At 47.7% G+C, this 18,079-nt stretch overlaps 2 protein-coding genes across 3 annotated transcripts; both read right to left on the bottom strand.

The window, feature by feature from the left end:
• Window positions 1-1,626: 1,626 nt before the first annotated feature.
• spns1 (SPNS lysolipid transporter 1, lysophospholipid) lies at window positions 1,627-9,723 on the bottom strand. Its single transcript, XM_076753289.1, has 13 exons — window positions 9,494-9,723; window positions 6,188-6,403; window positions 5,765-5,830; window positions 5,529-5,665; window positions 5,290-5,441; window positions 5,056-5,122; window positions 4,833-4,975; window positions 4,256-4,408; window positions 3,978-4,167; window positions 3,793-3,858; window positions 3,552-3,650; window positions 2,659-2,827; window positions 1,627-2,473 (listed from the first exon to the last, which is right to left on the bottom strand). Exons 2-13 carry the CDS (start codon window positions 6,393-6,395, stop codon window positions 2,403-2,405), a joined length of 1,521 nt encoding a protein of 506 aa, XP_076609404.1. The 5' UTR covers window positions 6,396-6,403; window positions 9,494-9,723; the 3' UTR covers window positions 1,627-2,402.
• A 603-nt stretch (window positions 9,724-10,326) lies between these two features.
• nfatc2ip (nuclear factor of activated T cells 2 interacting protein) lies at window positions 10,327-18,065 on the bottom strand. Of its 2 annotated transcripts, none has more exons than XM_076751796.1 (10): window positions 17,928-18,065; window positions 17,551-17,776; window positions 12,925-13,023; window positions 12,482-12,542; window positions 12,277-12,394; window positions 11,994-12,074; window positions 11,477-11,699; window positions 11,139-11,283; window positions 10,875-11,002; window positions 10,327-10,787 (listed from the first exon to the last, which is right to left on the bottom strand). In XM_076751796.1, the coding sequence occupies exons 2-10, from the start codon at window positions 17,560-17,562 to the stop codon at window positions 10,626-10,628; spliced, it is 1,029 nt and encodes a 342-aa protein (XP_076607911.1). In that variant the 5' UTR covers window positions 17,563-17,776; window positions 17,928-18,065; the 3' UTR covers window positions 10,327-10,625. The 2 variants fall into 2 exon arrangements, with proteins under 2 accessions (XP_076607911.1, XP_076607912.1); XM_076751797.1 differs by having other exon boundaries at window positions 17,551-17,740; window positions 17,928-18,030.
• Window positions 18,066-18,079: the final 14 nt, after the last annotated feature.

Genomic DNA, 18,079 nt, shown 5'->3' with positions numbered 1-18,079 from the left:
GGAGGTGAGGGAGGAGAGGGGGGAGAGGGGGGAGAGGGGGACACCTGCTGAAGAAAACACAGCAGTTGGCAGATTGTGGCTGTTTTCTGCTTCATGAACTACTTTTTATTAGCAGGTGTGCAGGTGAAAAGGCTTCTGGGTAGCTGGTGATCACAGATCTTTGACTTCAGTGAAAGTAAAACTAGAACAATGTGAAAATAGAAGTGTTGACTTTAAGCCACTCAAAGGTGAGATTGACACTTCAGCAGGAGGGTCGTCACACCGGAGGACGAGGAGCGCCGGCTTGTTTTGGTAGATGTTGGTCTGGTTAACCGTCACGCCTACGTGACACAGACTGAGTTCTGCCATCCGGCCGTCTCCCACGCTCGAACGACTTCTCTCTGTTTGCTGGGTGGAAACTGAAATGAAGCTGGCATTGGGTTAGTTTGCAGTCACTTCCTGGTTCTCGTACTCGTCTGTCTCTGATGTCCAGTGGGTGCTGGACTCTTGGTGGACAGGGTCTCAGGGGAGGGCCGGCGTCCGGTTTGGAGACCTCAGAAATGCTTCTCTGCTCTGGGCAGATGATGGTCTGTCGGCTTCATTACGGCGGGACCTCCAGCACACACTCAGGTGGTCCAGAGGGTCCGAACTCCAAATCTGAGGTTCTCAGCTGGAAAACAGATCTCTGGGTGTCGTTCAGGGTAAACCTGAACCTGAGGATGGTGCTGCGTCAGCAGTGAAGAGGCGTTGTACCCGCCTGTCGTGGTTCAGAGGGCAAAGATTTAACAGTCGTCTTCGTTTCAACCCTCATCTGTGATCCTGAGCTTTGGGGAGCGACCGACAGGAGGAGTTTCCTCTGCAGGGTGTCTGGGCTCAGCCTTAGAGACAAGGTGAGGAGCTCCGACATCCAGAGGGAGCCCAGAGAGGAGCTGCTGCTCCTTCATGTTGAAGAGAGACCCAGGACATGCTGGAGGTCTCACCCGGCCTGTGGATCCTCCAGGAGCTGACCGCCACCATGACCTGACCCCGGAGAGCAAGCAGAAAGTGGACGGACGGACGGACGGACGGACGGTGCTCCTCATCCCTGTGAAGCTCAATTTGTTTCTTTCCATTTCAGCCAGTTTCCTGTTGATTTATCCTCATTCAAAGATTAGAAATCTGTTATCTTCTTGTTAAGTTCACATATTTTGCTCGTGGAGTTATTGAAGACTCAGACTTTAAAAACTGACATGTGACAGCAGCTGCGTCAGAGCACTCTGGACGCGTCGGCGCTGACAGCTGCTGAGTCGCTCAGGTGAACTTTTCTAATTCAGAAAATGATGGATTGTCAGCAGAAACTCTTTTTTCATCACGTCGTATTTCTGAGGGCTAAAAATAATCAGTTAACTCCAGGCTAGCAGTTTCCCTCCGTTTCCAGTCTTTATGCTAAGCTAAGCTAAGCTAAGCGGCTGCAGCTTCCTGTTTATCAATCTTAACGTCTAACTCACCTTCCACCTTTTTCTTTGCTTTAAATAATAACTCTAATGATAATGAATGTGTCGATTCAGAGGTCTGAGCTCATTTTCTCCTCTTGGATCAGTAAAATTCAGCTCTTCCTGCTCGCTAACGGCTCATTTCCAGCTTCATAAAGTACAAACACACCAACATGTGACAAGTTCATTCTCATTTAATAGTTCAAAAACAGACTTGCTAAAATAATTTGAGGTTAACAAAACAACTTTGATTATTAACATTCATTAAAAGCTTTTCTTTTAAATAACCAGCGATTCTGTGTTTTCTGAGGCTGAAAGTGTCAAACTGAGGTCCAGATCCATGACCACAACGTCCAGACCTTCAGCCGGCTCCCCTTCAAACACTGGAAACCATTTAAGTAAAGACAGGGATTAAAAGCAGGAGGGAAGCTTTTAAAAGAGATGAGTTTAGTGTCAGAATTAAAACTGTGCAAACACAAACACCAGGTTACGATCAGAAAGCCTGTCCTCTGTATGAACTCCCTCCAGGTTTGGGGGCACAGCCTGGTTTTGGTTGTGGTTGTACCGCGGACCTGGTTCATATGGTCTTCATGGTTTCTGGATCTCTGGCTGATCCCAGACCAGTTCAGAGTCCCGCGGTCTGGTTCCGCTCTGGTCCGCCGGCTCCTGAGTGTCCAACAAATGGTGAAAACAAACGGCAGAGCGGCGTCTTCTGCTTGTCCTCAGAGTCTCTAGTGCTCGTCTTCAACGCCGCGTGCGCTCTGAAACCAGCTGCAAAAATAACATCTGGACACAAAAAGTCCTCCCAGGACGGCGGCACGTCCCCGGCACGGTAACAGTAAAAAAAAGTTAAACTTGTCTGCATGGCAGAAAGACGATTAGTGTTCACAGTCCTAAAAAACGTCATAAAATGTGTGCTGGACCAGGCTGGACCTCCGTCTGGGTCCGTCTTCAGATCAGGACACTGGACACTGGGACTCTGGTGGACCGGCCGCTCTTCGGCACAACGATGGGCTCGTCATCTGTGAGCAGACAGAAACCAGAGGAAGGTTTACTTCTGCTGCTTCTCCATCACTGAAGACAGCTTTGACTTCATCATCATCATCATCATCATCATCATCATCAAACACACTGACACTACATGACCTGACACGGACCAATCACAGCGTCCCGCACACACAGCTGCAGTGACTCCACCCGGTCTCACCTGTAGGGACGAAGTTCTCTGCACGATGGCGGTCTCTCTCGATGAAGAGGGCGGTGGCGAGGAAGAAACCTCCGCCCGCCACGGCCACGAAGGAGCAGAGCAGCAGAGAGAGCTGCAGAGAGCGAAACTGCCAGAGGAACGAGTCCGTCTTCCTCAGAGAGTCCGAGACCTGGATCACACGGGAGGAGGACAGGGACCAGGTTTACGTCCAGAGAGAGACGAGGCCAAACCTGCTGAGCGCTACTTTTTACAGCGTGCTACTCTGGATCTGAAAACTTCCTCCATCGCCGGCCTTCACCTGCCTCCTCCTCTGAGTCAGGTGTTCTTCTGATCATCACAGTGACACAGTGTGTGTGTGTGTGTGTGTGTGTGTGTGTGTGTGTGTGTGTGTTACTGCGTCCTGCAGCACTTAAAGGGATCGTTTGATATTTTAGGAAATGTGCTTCTCCTCTTCCTCACTGTCTGTAGAGCAGATATGAAGCTACAGCTGGTTAGCATCGCTTAGCTTAGCATAAAGTCAGTTAACATTGCTAACTCCACAGGAAGCAAACTCCACCTTCCTGCACGTCTACAGGTGTGGCTGTTACTTCCTGGTCTGCAGTCTCTCGTATATTTAAAAAGCAGATTAGGAACCAGCGTCCTACAGGAAGTGAGGACACCGGGGTTCTCTAATCCTCGACCCAGATTACAGAAACTGCTTCTACAGACAGGAGATCAGATTAGAGGAGAAAACCAGCTGCAACATAAATACTAATAATTACTGCGTTTCTCTGTAACGACATAAAACACCTCAAAACAAACTTGAAAAACACAAAGCAGTTCTGTGTAACGCTGCTCTGTGGCGCGCTGTCTTTGACCATGTGTGTGTGTGTGTGTGTGTGTGTGAGACATACCACGCCTATCATGTACGGACTTCCTGCGTCTCCCAGCAGATGTGAGATGACGATCTGCAGAGCTTCGGCGGTGGAGCGGCGGGTCGGAACGACGACGTACTGAGAAGCAAAAACAAGGAGTTCCTCAAACCTTCGACCTCTAACGAGGATTTTAATTTCATGTTAAACGAGCCGACAGGTGGATCTGTGCCGCTCGTCGTCCGGACGCTGCTGAACGGACGCAGATGAAACAGGAACTCACCAGCAGGATGTCAGCCACGATGGCCCAGTTCATGGACAGGAACGTCTCTCCCAGGAAAATGAAGACCTGAGGGGCACGGACAGAAGACACATCACACACCGGACACGAGACGGGGAGGCGGACCAGGTGTCCGTCCAGACCGGGTCTCTGAGTCTGGACCCTGGTTGAACGAGCAGAGGACTCACGTATGTGGCGATGGTGCTGGCCTGAGCCATGACGATGGCCAGGTACAGGAAAGGCGCCGAGATGAGCAGACCGGCAGCGCAGACCAGCGGGTCGGCTCGCGGCGTCCTCGTCCTCAGCAGCCGGCTGACCTGCACGCCGCTGGCCACGCCCAGCACACCTGTGATGCAGGTGATGGCCCCGAAAATCAGGCTGTGAGAGGAGAAACATGGCATCAGGGCGCTGTGGGGCCGATACCTGTGTGTGTGTGTGTGTGTGTGTGCGTGCGTGCGTGCGTCACCTGTCCGAGGAGGCGCAGTTCCCCTCCACGCAGGGCGCTCTCTCCCCGTTGAAGACGGCCGCTCTGAAGAGGAACGTCGGAGCCCAAAGAGCCAGCGAGCCGGTGACGAACGCCACCGCCGTGAAGCCGAGGGTGGACAGAATGAAGCTGCAGCTGCAGAGACAGACGAGCGGCAGGTGAGGACAAGGACACCTGAGAGACACTCTGAGGACGTTTACCATCAGCGCTCAGGTGAACGTTGAGCGTCAGTGTAACTGTCCCTTCACCATGTAAAACCCTGATTCCAGAACAGCTGCTGACTGGCTGATCCCCTCTGACACAAACTGACCTGAAAACAGCTCAAAGTCAGTATATTTCATGTTTTCCTCATCGGCTTCGTCGGTTTCTGTAAACATCTGCTTGCTGTGAACGAGCCTCAAACATCTAAATGAAGGTTTTCGAGCCACAGGCTGCGAGTTCATCAGGACCCTGAAACCTGGTCTGTGTTTTACTGCTGGAAATTCTTTGATGTAGTTGAACAGAGAGCAGCAGACGAGCTGATCCTGGACCAGCCCACTCTTCCCAGCTGGTGACCTACTTCTTGCTCAGAGCCTTCAGGTCCATCAGCCAGCTGGTCTGGTGCAGGTGGTGCTCCGGTCGGGCCTCCACGGCACCCCTTTTAGGCTCCTGGACCACGAACAGGAGCAGCAGCACCGCGATCAGCCCCAGGCCCGGAGTCACCTGAGGAGAGGCGGCACGGTGAGAGGCGGCACAGGTGGACACACAAACACGATGAAGCACACAGGTGAGCGCACACTGACCCGCAGAGCCCAGTGCCAGTCCTGAGCCAGGTTACTGACTTGAGAGCCCACGATGTAGCCGAGACCGCTGCCGGGAGAAAGACGGGGGGGTCAGATGGAGCCTGCAGCGCGGCGCCGTTACAACTACAGACTTTATTAATCAATGACTGAGTTTGAACCATGAACGATCGATCAGCTCAAAGAAAACACAGAGAAGAAGTCGACGAAGACTCGAACCCGCGGCGGCTCACCCACCTGCCCACAGGAATGGCAAAGTAGAAAATGGAGAGCATGTTTGTCCTCTTTCCCTTCACGTACAGGTCGGCGATGATGGTGGGAGCGATGGTGGAGTAACTGGCCTCTCCGACTCCGACCAGGCCTCGAGTGACCAGCAGGACCCAGAAGTGCTGCGGGACAGAGGAAGAGGAGGATGAAGGCTCTGCTGTCTGCGGGAGGAATTGATGTCACGACAGGAAAAACATCATGTGACTCACCTCTCTGGGCGTGTAGGAGCTGGCGAGCGTCACCAAAGACCAGAACGTGATGCCGCAGCTCATGATGAGCCTCCTGTTGTACCTGTCGCCCAGGTATCCGAAGACCGGAGCCAGAAACATGTAACTGCAGATGAAGACTGGAGGCAAACGAGCAGGAGACGCTCTCAGGACTGAAGTCTGGAATCACTGAAAGAGCCGCTGACGGCGAGAAAGGACTCAGAAAGCCGTCCTCTTACCTGTCTGCAGTAAGCCCGACTTCCCGTCATCGATGCCAAAATACTGCTCCAGGTCGGGGAGAACACCTGGAGGAGTCAAAGAAAATCCACTTTACCTCTCAGCCAATCGATCAATCAATCATTCAACTTTAATTAAAGGCTCCGTGAAGCAAGTTCATATGAATACAAGCCCATAACTTCCTGAAAAATTCATTTGGTGTCAGTGATGTGGAAAATATCAACTCGTCGTCGTCTGTTTCCTGGAAATGATCAGGAAACGACAAACTTCTTCTTCTACATGTGTTTTCTTAAATCTGCTGATGTTATTCTTTTATCATTCTTTATTGAGGGCAGTCGGCTGGACAGAGACAGGAAATGCAGAGGACTCAGGTTCGTCTTTAACATTAGCTTCTGATTGGCTGAGCTGGTGCCGCCGTGGCGTACCTGCCACGGTGAACCTGTCCATGTAGTTGAGCAGGTTGATGTAACAGAGGATGAAGACGGTCAGCAGCGCTCGGACTCTGGACACCCCGCTGGCCGACTCCTCCGGCGCCTGCTGACCCGCCGCGGCGCTCTGCTCCTCCGGACCCTCCGCCTCGCTGTCATCGGAGAGGAAGGGCGCCGAGTCCGACGTGGGCTCGCCCAGAGACATGGCTGCCGCTGAGGAGGGGGTCAATAAGGCAAATGAAGGGTTATGAGCGTGTGAACGTCATCATGTGACCTGCTTTCTGCTGCTGCACTGAAGGGGGCGCCGCAAACACCAAACACGACACTCAAACCCAGAGGACGGAATTTCACTCGAGTCCATCATCGATCGATCCGCTCATCGCTTCAGCTCCGCAGATCTGAGATCAGAGCGAGGAAGAGGAGAAACTCTGAGAGTCAACCTGACGCTTAAACCTTTGATTCTCTTTCTGCAAGTAACATGTCGATCAAATTAATTATTATTATTATTATTATTTTATTATTATTATTATTATTATTATTATTATATCTGTGCGATCGACGAGATCATTCATTTCACTTCCAGCATCGTTTAGTTTCTGTTTCCACTCTTTTCACGCCTTGTGATATCAGAGCTACAAACTAATTCAACGCTGATTAACAGTGACTGTTTACACACACACACACACACACACACACACACACACACACACACACACACACACACACACACACACACACGAGGTTTCTGTCACTGATCAACAGGAAACTTAATGGCCTGCAGCACCTAAACGCATCACCACTATCTGTGAGACAACAGAGACAGAAGAGACGGATCAGCTGAAAACACCAGCTGACTGTCCGCGAGAGAAAAAGTGAAGTCTAAAGATGAAGATCCTGCGCAGAGGAAGAGGAAGAGGCAGAGAAAGGAGAAGCTGAGCTGGACGCGGTGCAGTGAAACTACAGTCAGGTGATCACTCCAGAGCCACAGAGCAGGAACCAGCGGCGCTGACATCAGGACAAAGACTTCGCCGCCTCACACCAAACTTCCTGTCTCCGGACGCCAGGATCCCTGGTAACGAAGTCGGTCTGGGGGTGAAGGTGGATCCTCTTTGTTCCTGCTCCGCGGCGGATTCACACAAATCAAAGCGTTCTGTGTCGACATCCACGTCGTCAGAGAAGACACTTCCTCTCAGACGACGGCCGCGTTCTCAGTGATTCACTTGTTCTCTGCGTATTGAAGAAGCTCTTCAGATCAATATCTGAGGGCGACGTTTAGTCGGAGCAGCTCGCCGTGTCCTGCACAGCTCAGAGAACGAATGAATGAATCGATCATTTCAGCTGCTGCAGATGAATTTTCCTGTTAATCGATGAATCGTTTCAGCTCTAATCTTTAAATATTGTAGAAAGCAGAACATTTCTAAACATAATTCTCTCCCTTCAATGTCTGCTTTGCTTTGTGTTTGGGTTGTTTTGTTGATCACATGATGACAAATTTGTTATTTCTGTTACTAAAATTGTGGATCATTGATACAAAAATACAAAAATTCTGCAGTTTCAGTTTAAATGTTGAGACATTTTGGCTTTCTGTGATAGTAAAAGGGACATTTAGGTTGTTCAGACAGAACAAGACATCTGAAGACATCATCGTGGACTCTGGACCACTGTGACGGACACTTTTTACTATTTTATGACCTTTTATTGACCAAATAACCAATCTGCCGGTCTAGAAAATAATCACACATAAATCATTGCAGCCCTTGTCTTTGTACTCAATAAGGACGATGCTGATGCTGTATTAATTAGCACTGTTCCATAAGTAAATATTGATATGTTATTATATTTAGAAGAGACGAAAAATGACATGTTAAAAAGTTAAATTCACGTCCATCCCACAGAGCCATGGAGATTTAGGACTGCTGCAAAGGTTAAACACATCACGATGTCCTGAAATCTGATTTTTCTTCACCTTCATTCACACAGAGACACATTTAGTGATTCTATTAAATTATTGATCCGGCTCAGATTTGGCCGACAGCACTGAGATCAGTCAGACAGTGACAGTGTGGAAGTGCATGTAAGCAGTGACCACTTTGTCTGAACTTTGTCCATTTTCAAACACATCATTGATCAGAGCAATCAGTACATGATCAGACGCCTACTGATCCACAGAGCTGCAGCTCTGCGGTCCCGCGCTCACATTTTAACTGTTCTGAAAATACAAGCAGCTTTCCGCGGTGTTGAGCGCCACTCCGAACTCCATTCAGAATTATGCAAGTTTTACGTGTTTCGCTTTGAAACAAACGAAACTTTACTTCATGACTGTTGAGAAATGGCCTGTTACGTTTCAAAAGTCTTCTGATAAATTCGGCAGGTGCGTTTTTTTTTTAATATAACCTTTAAAAACCAAACTTCATAACGCACCTGCTGCGATATATGACATACGACATTTAAGGGACACTGATAAATTCGGCAGAAAAGTAAGAAAAATAATTTACCAAAACTGTTGGATTTCAAAAGAAATAACTTGCGCGGAGAGCCCGCCGCTCCAGACTCCATTCAGATTTTTGCCATTTTTATGAATCCTGCCTTACAGCAAACGTTTCGTTAGTTTTTAACTGCTGAGGTAGGACATGGGACATTTTAAGAGACCTTCTGATAAATTCGACAGTCAAGTTGAATAATTTTTCCAAAGCATTTTGCCACGAAGGGCATTTCACTCCAGACTCCATTCAAAATTCGGTCAGTTTTACGTAATCTGCTTTACAACATGCCAATGGTTACCTTGAAGCGAACGAGACGTGCCACTAAAAGGGCAGATGAGCTATAGGGACTAAAGCACTTGTTTAATCAGAATGAAATTGTACATACCATCGTCGGGCTTATTATCAACGACGGTTTAATTTATTTCGCTTTGATAGAATGAAAGTAAATACGTCTAAGCAAGTTAAAAGCGGTATAATGACGAATATTAGAGGCATTCGTTGGTTAGCTTGTAAGTCCACTGCATGCTAACATGACATAAAACGGTCGTGAGGAAAACTCTGAGGCAAATAAAGACGTTAAATTACTCAACGATAAATTCACAGTATTTTAAATGGAGTTTGGCGTGATGATACCGAGCTAACTACACGAGAGGGCTCAGCAGAGTTCATCACAGCTTTAGTTTAATGAGCCTTCATGAGGAAACATTAACAGGACAGTTTAATATTATTATCCATTTAATGGTGAACTGTCCCGCTGACTCGTGCTCAGCCCCACAGCCTGGAGCAGTCAGCGGGTGTTAGCTTGTTGTCTGTTGTTTACCTCGGGGATGAGTCAGGGCGGACGCTTCTTTCCTCTTTGTGCCGCCGGTCCAAAGTCTTTCTTCGTCACACACAGTCGTTAATGCTCTTCAAAACCCATATCGATGCTTTACAATAAAAACTGTTCCCGTTAACACCGTTTGTCGGGACTGCGCGGAATAAAACCGAATGTTTACTCCAAGACACCTCACAGACAACTATTCTGCACCGCCGCCATGATGGAGTCGTCCTGACTTCCGCCCCACCGCTCACGTGACTGTCTCATCAACAAGTCACATGACACCAATCTATTAAGGCTGTTTATCACGGAAGTAGTGATTCCTGTACTGCCACAGTGATGGTAATTAAGTGCGACAACCTGCCTGACTTAAAGAAAGTCACTAAGAAAAGTGGACCCACACCTGGAGGGTGGAGGTGAGTGGAGTCAGCACTGAAGGGTGTGGATGAGGGTGGAGAGAGTGTGAGTGCTGTATGTAAACCAAGAAAAGAACTGAAGAAGTAACGCTGTGGCCTAAACAACAGGTGCCCGCAGGGAGGACAGAGAGGCCGTTAGCTACACCTGGCCCAGGTGTGAACCCCTGCCCCACCTACGAGGATGGCAGGTGCCACAGAATCTGACAAAAACTTGGATTTATTATTGTGCCCTGGATATGGAGCTGAAAGAACTAAAGTATTTAAAATCACACAATGCTTTAGCTCCTTGGTTCTTGAGGTGTGTTTGTATCCTGGAGGAGGATCTTTCACTCGGAGTCTTTCAGGCACCGCTGATGGTTTTCTTCACTCATTCACGAGCGTTTCCTTCCTGCGTCCTTTCACTCACACACACTTCATGTTACTTCAGAGTTTCCTGACAGAGAGGAACTTGTACTCCTTTATTATTATTTGCACAAACAGAACAGGAAATGTTGAATAAAAAGGTGAGAAGTAGAAGCTGCACATCAAAGTGACTGCAGCTGTTCAAGGTTTCAGGGTTTGCATAGGACGTTTTAAAAAATGGATTTTGAGTAGTGTCTCAAAGTTCAGTCTCATTTCTGTTTGTTCAACATTTAGAAATAAAGTGACTTTTACAAATGAAGGAACTGAACTGTCAAACCTTCCACTCTCACATGTCCTTTAATAGAAGCTCTGAAGGCTTAAATCCACACTTCGATGATGTCTCCGTCCTCCATGTCCAGCTGAGCCGGCGTCTGGCTGTGCGTCACTTTGGAACCGTCGAAGTGGAAGCGGACCGTCCTCTGAGCGCTGGAAGACATCTTGGACAGATACTGGGAGAAGATGGAGCCCAGCGGTGCGTCCTGAAACACAGAGTATCGGATCATTGGTTTGAGTCGAGCTGCGAAGACGAGCACAAAGCCGACGAAGAAGAGAGAAGAGCTACGAACTCTGTGCAGAGAGAACTCCTGTGAAGAGTCTCTGTCTTTGCTCTGCAGCCTCACTGTGATGCTGCCGCCGCCGCCGCCACCGCCGCCACCCACTTCACTTTTATCCTCTGCTGCCATCACAACACACTCTGCACAACAAAGAGCAACACGAGTTTGACAAGACTTTAGATTTTGGGACTTTTGAAAACACACACGCTTTTTCTTTCTAACAAACTGAACTTTCGGCCTCATGATCAGAGCTGAAATGTTGGTCATGTGACTCACCGATAATGTCTGCGATGCCGAGGCCGAGCTCGCTGACGGTGGAGTCTGTTGGAAGCTCCATCTCCTCCCTCAGCAGCAGGAGGCGAGAAGGAGGAACGTGGAGGATGTCGGACAGCTGGGTCACCACCTCACCTAAAGGTGTCGACTGAAAACACCACATCAGCATCATGAGACAAACACACGACATCATCCATTTGAACAGGTACACACACGAGGTCTTTACTGCAGTATTTTCTCAATACTTCTACTCCACTACAACAGTGTGGTATTGGTACTTTTACTGCAGTGTGGGATCTGAGTACTGAGACGTTTCTTTAGGGACATCTCTGCAGACGTACCGACAGCACCGGGATCTTGTGGACGTCTGTTCGGCAGCGGATCTTGAGGGGGATCTCCCGGATCAGCGAGCTGTATGAAAAATCCTGAACTTCAGAGTCCGGGTTCAGCTCGATGACGTCATCTTCGTCTGCCGACGGGAGGTTCTGGCGGCGTCTCGTCCTCCTGTTCTGTGGTTCAGGGGACAGCAGGGAGTTGACCGCCCGCAGCTTTCTGTCGATCTCACTGAGGGACACAAACACACCAGGTGTCATCGGTCTACGTCCACACCCACCTCAGCTGTTCACGGTGCTCACGCTTCAGTTCCCTCTGGAGCTCCAGCTCAAACCAGCTGCTTCCATCTTTTGCAGTTTCACTGAAAGATGTTTCCAGTTTTTGTGTAGTTGTATTATTTTTGCAGTAGAGTACTGAGATAGTACACATCTTCACCTTTGAAATGGATTCATGCCTTCATTTCAAGCGTTACACAAAGTGCTTCGTAAAACAAACCGCTGGACTGAGCCAAGAATCCAGACTCACCTGATCTTCCGTCTGACCTGTCGGGACTGTTTCTGGACCAGACTGTCTGGAGGTGGAGGAGACGGAGAGCGAATGTCTTCTCTGAAATAAAGGCAGTAAGAAAAGAGAGAACAAACAAACACGTTCATGTGTCATGAATGTGTGGAGAGGATCTGTGCCGACTGTTCCAGTGAGCTGCGTTCACTGTTTGAAGGAGAACTTGTTTCTAAACAAAGCTCGTTTTAGATTCGATGGCTGAGGCATGAATCCGTTCTCTGATCTCAACCCGAGCTTCACGACTTACACATCTGCTTTCTTCTTCGTGTGTTCTGGTTCATCTTCCTCAGAGTCACTGAGGATGACGATGCTTGATGACGGCCGTTGAGACGCCTGCGACCACAAACTCTCGTCCTCACTGTCGTCTGTTCAGACACAAACATCAGTTTACATCAGAAAAAAGGAATAAATCTCAGCTGAGTTTTTCCCTCAAACACTGATAAAAAACGTACCTGAGCTTTTCTTCTCAGTGAACGTCGCTGCCATCGGTTTCAGCTGCAGACTGCTGCTTACCTGAAAACAAAGCCACTCAGGTGACTGAGGATAATATTAAATAATGAACTTTTTTTACACAGCACTTTTCCTAACAAAGGTGGAGTGTGCTCTACATGGATTAAAACACTTCAGCACAGTTAAATCTGTAGAAAAATGAAATAAATAAAATACCAATTCCAAAATAACAGTAAAATAACACGAGATAAAAAATGATCTAATAATAAAGATGAGAATGTTGGAGGTAAAGCTGCGAGCTAGCATTAATAAAAAAGACGTTCTGAGATGTTTCTGCGGCCTCTGACGGGTCCGACTGTGAAAGCAAAGTTTTTATGAGTCAGGGCTGTACAAAAGTCTTCCTCGCTGTTCTGGAATCAGCCTGTACTGGCAGTCGGCTCTTTACCTTGTTGGAGTACACGGGCACCGGGACGATGGCTGAGGGGTCGAGGATGCGACGGCGTTTGGGTGGCGGCTTCACAGCCTGCACCTCACTGTCAAACACCTGGGACAGAGACAGAGGCTGAGCTGAGCTGCTCTCTGCTCATGGACATCATTTCAATGAGGAACAAATGGTGTGTGTGTGTGTGTGTGTGTGTGTGTGTGTGTGTGTGTTGGTTAGATTTCACACTGTTCCATCGCTGGAATCAACCCTTAAATAGGTATAAACCACTAATGGCTGCTAACTGTCTCTCTGCTGTAGCTACTAGCTGCTGTTAGCTAATTAGCTCAGCTAGCTGTGCAGCTAGTGGTTCTACTGTCAGGCATCTGTGTCCAGTATCATCATTATTAATATCATATGAGCAGTGAGGTGGAAATCAGATGATGACTGAATAAAGTGTTGACATAAGACAACTTTCTGCTATCTATTTTTGGGTAAATCATATTAGTAAGTAATAAAAAACAACCTTTAGAAGAACAGATAAATGAGTCATTAGATTCATTGGCTTATCTTCGAAAAAACTGTTAGACTGGTGGATGAAAAATAATAACTAGACAATTTCCCTGCGGGAAATTTTGAAAGGGCCACGGGGTCTACTGCCCGACCGCGTACATATACATTACATTATATGCCCATATGTCTGTTTATTTGTGTGTGGGAGCATGAGAGAGAAGTGCTCACAGAGGTACTGAGCCTCAGAGGTTGCCACAGCAACTTCAGAGCCCCTCCCAATCATGCTCTATGAGACACAGCTGCGCACGCACACACACGCCCCCTGTCAGCACTCAGGCACACATGCACTCAGAGAGAGAAAAAGAGACAGAGACAGAAGTGGCCGGGCTTAGAGGCTGCTAATTCAAATTCTGTAAGTCTCACACATTTTTCCAGCACATTGTGAGAGAGAGGACAAGTTTGTCTGCAACTGTGGAAAAAATCATGCCTGTAGTGTGTAAACTGTGGCCGGGAGGAGCCTGGAAAGACAGAAAATCTGGAGGTTTTTTTAGGCTCTCTGCCACTGAGGCTCAGTGGTTGTCACGGCAATTTGGCTTGGTTGCCCATGACGATAGGGGCAGACAGAGAGGGGCGACAGAAAAGCGGAGAAAACGAGCGATTTTCTGCCTCTGCACTCCTCTCACATTTGGGCTTCTCCTGAGAGAACGGAAGCTCCTATCAGAAAAACAAAGACACCGTGAGCGCCTTGAGGACTTCCTGAACGTTTTGGTGTAATTTTGTGTTTCTACAGAATATTTTGTGGACACAGTCGCGAGTTGAAAACAGGGCTCCTTTCTGCTTCTCTCCGAAAATCTTTGTATTGGAGTGCATGGAGAGCAGAGACAGACGTGGCCGCGCTTAGAGGCTGCTAATTCAAATTCTGTTTGTCTCACAGATTTTTCGAGCACATTGTGAGAGAGAGGACAAGTTTGTCTACAACTTTGGAAAAAATCATGCCTGTAGAGTGTAAACTGTGGCCGGGAGGAGCGTGGAAAGAGCAAAAACCTAGTCGTTTTTAATCGGCTCTCTCCCACTCTAGCGATGATGTCACCCACTCTAGCCTCTAACTGTCTGCGCAATACACACCCATTGAAATCTGAGAATTTCTCCAAAAACGCTCATGGTCATTGATGAGGGATTATTCAAAAACTACATGAGTTATCAAAACGTGACTTAATACACTAATAGACAAGACTTGTGTCTACAATTTAAAGTTTAAATGGAGTCTCTAGGTGAAAGTATGCCGGAGCAGTAGCCAGTAGAAAAAGTGGAATGATTTTTACCTCCTCCCATTCATTTCTTATGGGAAATTTATCGCAGTTTTTCGCGACTTACGTCGCGAAAAACTGCGATAAATTTCCCAAAAATAATAGCACGCCGATCCCGATCGAGACGCACGTTTTGATATAACTTTTGCGTGGGTGCTCCCAAAACTGTAGGAGGAGTAGCGAATCGAAATTTGACACGGAAGAGGAAGAATAATAATAATAACTAGACAATTTCCCTGCGGGAAATTTTGAAAGGGCCACGGGGTCTACTGCCCGACCGTGTACATATACATTACATTATATGCCCATTATGTCTCTCTGTGTGTGAGGGAGCATGAGAGAGAAGTGCTCACAGAGGTACTGAGCCTCAGAGGTTGCCACAGCAACTTCAGAGCCCCTCCCAATCATGCTCTATGAGACCCAGCTGCGCACGCACACACACGCCCCCTCTCAGCACTCAGGCACACATGCACTCAGAGAGAGAAAAAGAGACAGAGACAGAAGTTGCCGGGCTTAGAGGCCGCTAATTCAAATTCTGTAAGTCTCACACATTTTTCCAGAACATTGTGAGAGAGAGGACAAGTTTGTCTGCAACTGTGGAAAAAATCATGCCTGTAGTGTGTAAACTGTGGCCGGGAGGAGCCTGGAAAGACAGAAAATCTGGAGTTAAAAAAAGGCTCTCTGCCACTCTGACTACTGAGGCTCAGTGGTTGTCACGGCAACTTAAGCCGGTTGCCCATGACGACAGGGGCAGACAGACAGGGGCAGACAGAAACGCGGAGAAAACGAGCGATTTTCTGCCTCTGCACTCCTCTCACGTTTGGGCTTCTCCTGAGAGAACGGAAGCTCCTATCAGAAAAACAAAGACACCGTGAGCGCCTTGAGGACTTCCTGAACGTTTTGGTGTAATTTTATGCTTCTACAGCATATATTGTGGACACAGTCGCGAGTTGAAAACGGGGCTCCTTTCTGCTTCTCTCCGAAAATCTTTGTATTGGAGTGCATGGGGAGCAGAGACAGACATGGCCGCGCTTAGAGGCTGCTAAATCAAATTCTGTAACTCTCACAGATTTTTCGAGCACATTGTGAGAGAGAGGACAAGTTTGTCTACAACTGTGGAAAAAATCATGCCTGTAGAGTGTAAACTGTGGCCGGGAGGAGCGTGGAAAGAGCAAAAATCCAGGCGTTTTTTTCGGCTCTCTCCCACTCTAGCGATGATGTCACCCACTCTAGCCTCTAACTGTCCGCGCAATACACACCCATTGAAATCTGAGAATTTCTCCAAAAACGCTCATGGTCATTGATGAGGGATTACTCAAAAACTACATGAGTTATCAAAACGTGGCTTAATACAGCAATAGACAAGACTTGTGTCTACAATTTAAAGTTTAAATGGAGTCTCTAGGTGAAAGCATGCCGGAGCAGTAGCCAGTAGAAAAAGTGCGACAATTTTTACCACCTCCCATTCATTTCTTATGGAAAATTTATCGCAGTTTTTCGCGACTTACGTCGCGAAAAACTGCGATAAATCCAAGAAAAGTAATAGCACGCCGATCCCGATCGAGACGCACGTTTTGATATATCATTTGCGTGGCTGCTCCCAAAACTGTAGGAGGAGTAGCGAATCGAAATTTGACACGGAAGAGGAAGAATAATAAGAAAAAACACGCAGGATAACAATAGTGCTCGGGGCGAAGCCCCGAGCACTACTGTCTACAGCTTTGCTGTAGGCAGTAGTGCTCGTGGCTTGCCCCGTGGCCCTAATAAGAAGAAAAAACACGCAGGATAACAATAGTGCTCGGGGCTTCGCCCCGAGCACTACTGTCTACAGCTTTGCTGTAGGCAGTAGTGCTCGTGGCTGCCCCGTGGCCCTAATTAGATGCAGACATAAACAAAAGAGCCAGGTAGAGAGGGTTTATGGTCAAAACACATGCGGCACGACGCGGCAGGACGCGTCTGCCGCAGCGCCGCACGTCCATTATAATGACCTGAAATCCGCACGCGTCAAACCGCACCGCTCATCTGTTCCCTCCGCTGCTCTCAAACAGGTAAAAACTGTAGAAAACTGTTTAAAGAACGAGTACAATCCGTTTAAAATCAGCATAATAACCACTTCACCGTGTGAGAGGAACATTAAAGTAAATAAATCAGTGTGTATCAGTGGTCCTGATAAAGTCTTCACTTAAACCCTGAACGACCACCTGCATCATCACCAAACTCCACACACACACACACACACACACACACACACACACACACACACACACACACAGAGTGAAGCTGGCTCACATCCTGCCGTGTCAACGCGTCGAACTCCTCTTAACAAAGTTCAGCACTGATCTGCTCATGTAACGTTTAAGGGGGCGATAAAGACGCACACCGTGTGTGTTCTCTGTTCACACAGAAGCACTGAAAACACTTCATGAACATCTGAGAGCAGCTCCGTTTTCAGTGACCTCAAACTGCTCACAACGTGCAGAAAAAGCTCCGTGTTCACAAACACTCGAGTCCGTGTGGACCAGTTTACAGGAGCGGGTCTCAAGAAACCTGCGAGCAGCAACACAAGAGGCCAAGAAACCGTGCCGTTCCGAGCTGACCCGATTTTAACGGCCAGCGCTCGGATTGATGTTAACTGCCGTTAAGCTAACATAAAGCTAAAGTTAACCTCCGCCCGTGCTCAAGCTAATGTACAGTTTATTCGCTGTTGGAGGTACTTTAATCGGTTTTCTGTAACTTCAAGCACAACTGTTTACTCGCCGTATTTTGTAACATAATTCACAAATTAAGAAGATTTAAACTGATAAAAGCAGCTGGTCTGTCAAACACTCACCGCTTCCGCCATGTTTCATTTACGCGCCGTGCTGCTGCCTTCACGTACTGTGGGACATAACACCGCCGTTCAGTAGGGATCGTTTTCTACTGCGCACAGTGAGTCATGGGTGACGCTCCTGCTGCCTTCACGAACCGTGGGATATAACACCGCCGTTCAGTAGGGAAAAGTTGTTGTAGTGAGGGTCAACCTGCACAACATCCCAGTGAAAATTTCAACAAACCTCCTAAAAAAAAAAAAAAATAGGACTGAGCAAACTTGCATGATAGTAGGAGCTCCACTTTTACCAAATAATGAACTCATTAATGCATCAATAACTGCTCAAGTTTGTAATACTTGAATGCAGAACAGTCTTTGTGTTTTCACAGAAATCTCACATTAAAGTGAATCTAATCTCATAACGTGGCTGATTCCAATGCTGAAGCTGTAAATGTGCCTGGAGAAGAAGAGACAATCAGCGTTTTTCAGTCTGGTCTTTAGTTTCACACAACAATCATGAACTCTTGACATGTAAAAAATACGTCAAATA

Source organism: Chaetodon auriga, chromosome 16 (assembly GCF_051107435.1).
Source record: "Chaetodon auriga isolate fChaAug3 chromosome 16, fChaAug3.hap1, whole genome shotgun sequence".
In the NCBI taxonomy this organism is placed as follows: domain Eukaryota; kingdom Metazoa; phylum Chordata; class Actinopteri; order Chaetodontiformes; family Chaetodontidae; genus Chaetodon; species Chaetodon auriga.
Note: the sequence above shows the minus strand (reverse complement) of the source record. Positions and strands in the feature narration are given on the sequence as shown.

What these genes read in the sequence shown, in the direction of transcription:
- spns1 (XM_076753289.1), bottom strand. Translation starts at nt 6,395, where the DNA reads ATGTCTCTGGGCGAGCCCACGTCGGACTCGGCGCCCTTCCTCTCCGAT. An exon ending in GCTCCTACACGCCCAGAGAG is followed by an intron (nt 5,442 to 5,528) that starts GTGAGTCACATG and finishes TCTGTCCCGCAG; the next exon opens with CACTTCTGGGTCCTGCTGGT. An exon ending in CCAGCACCATCGCCACATAC is followed by an intron (nt 3,859 to 3,977) that starts GTGAGTCCTCTG and finishes CGTGCCCCTCAG; the next exon opens with GTCTTCATTTTCCTGGGAGA.
- nfatc2ip (XM_076751796.1), bottom strand. An exon ending in TGCCCGTGTACTCCAACAAG is followed by an intron (nt 12,543 to 12,924) that starts GTAAAGAGCCGA and finishes CTTTGTTTTCAG; the next exon opens with GTAAGCAGCAGTCTGCAGCT. An exon ending in ACAAGATCCCGGTGCTGTCG is followed by an intron (nt 11,284 to 11,476) that starts GTACGTCTGCAG and finishes TGGTGTTTTCAG; the next exon opens with TCGACACCTTTAGGTGAGGT.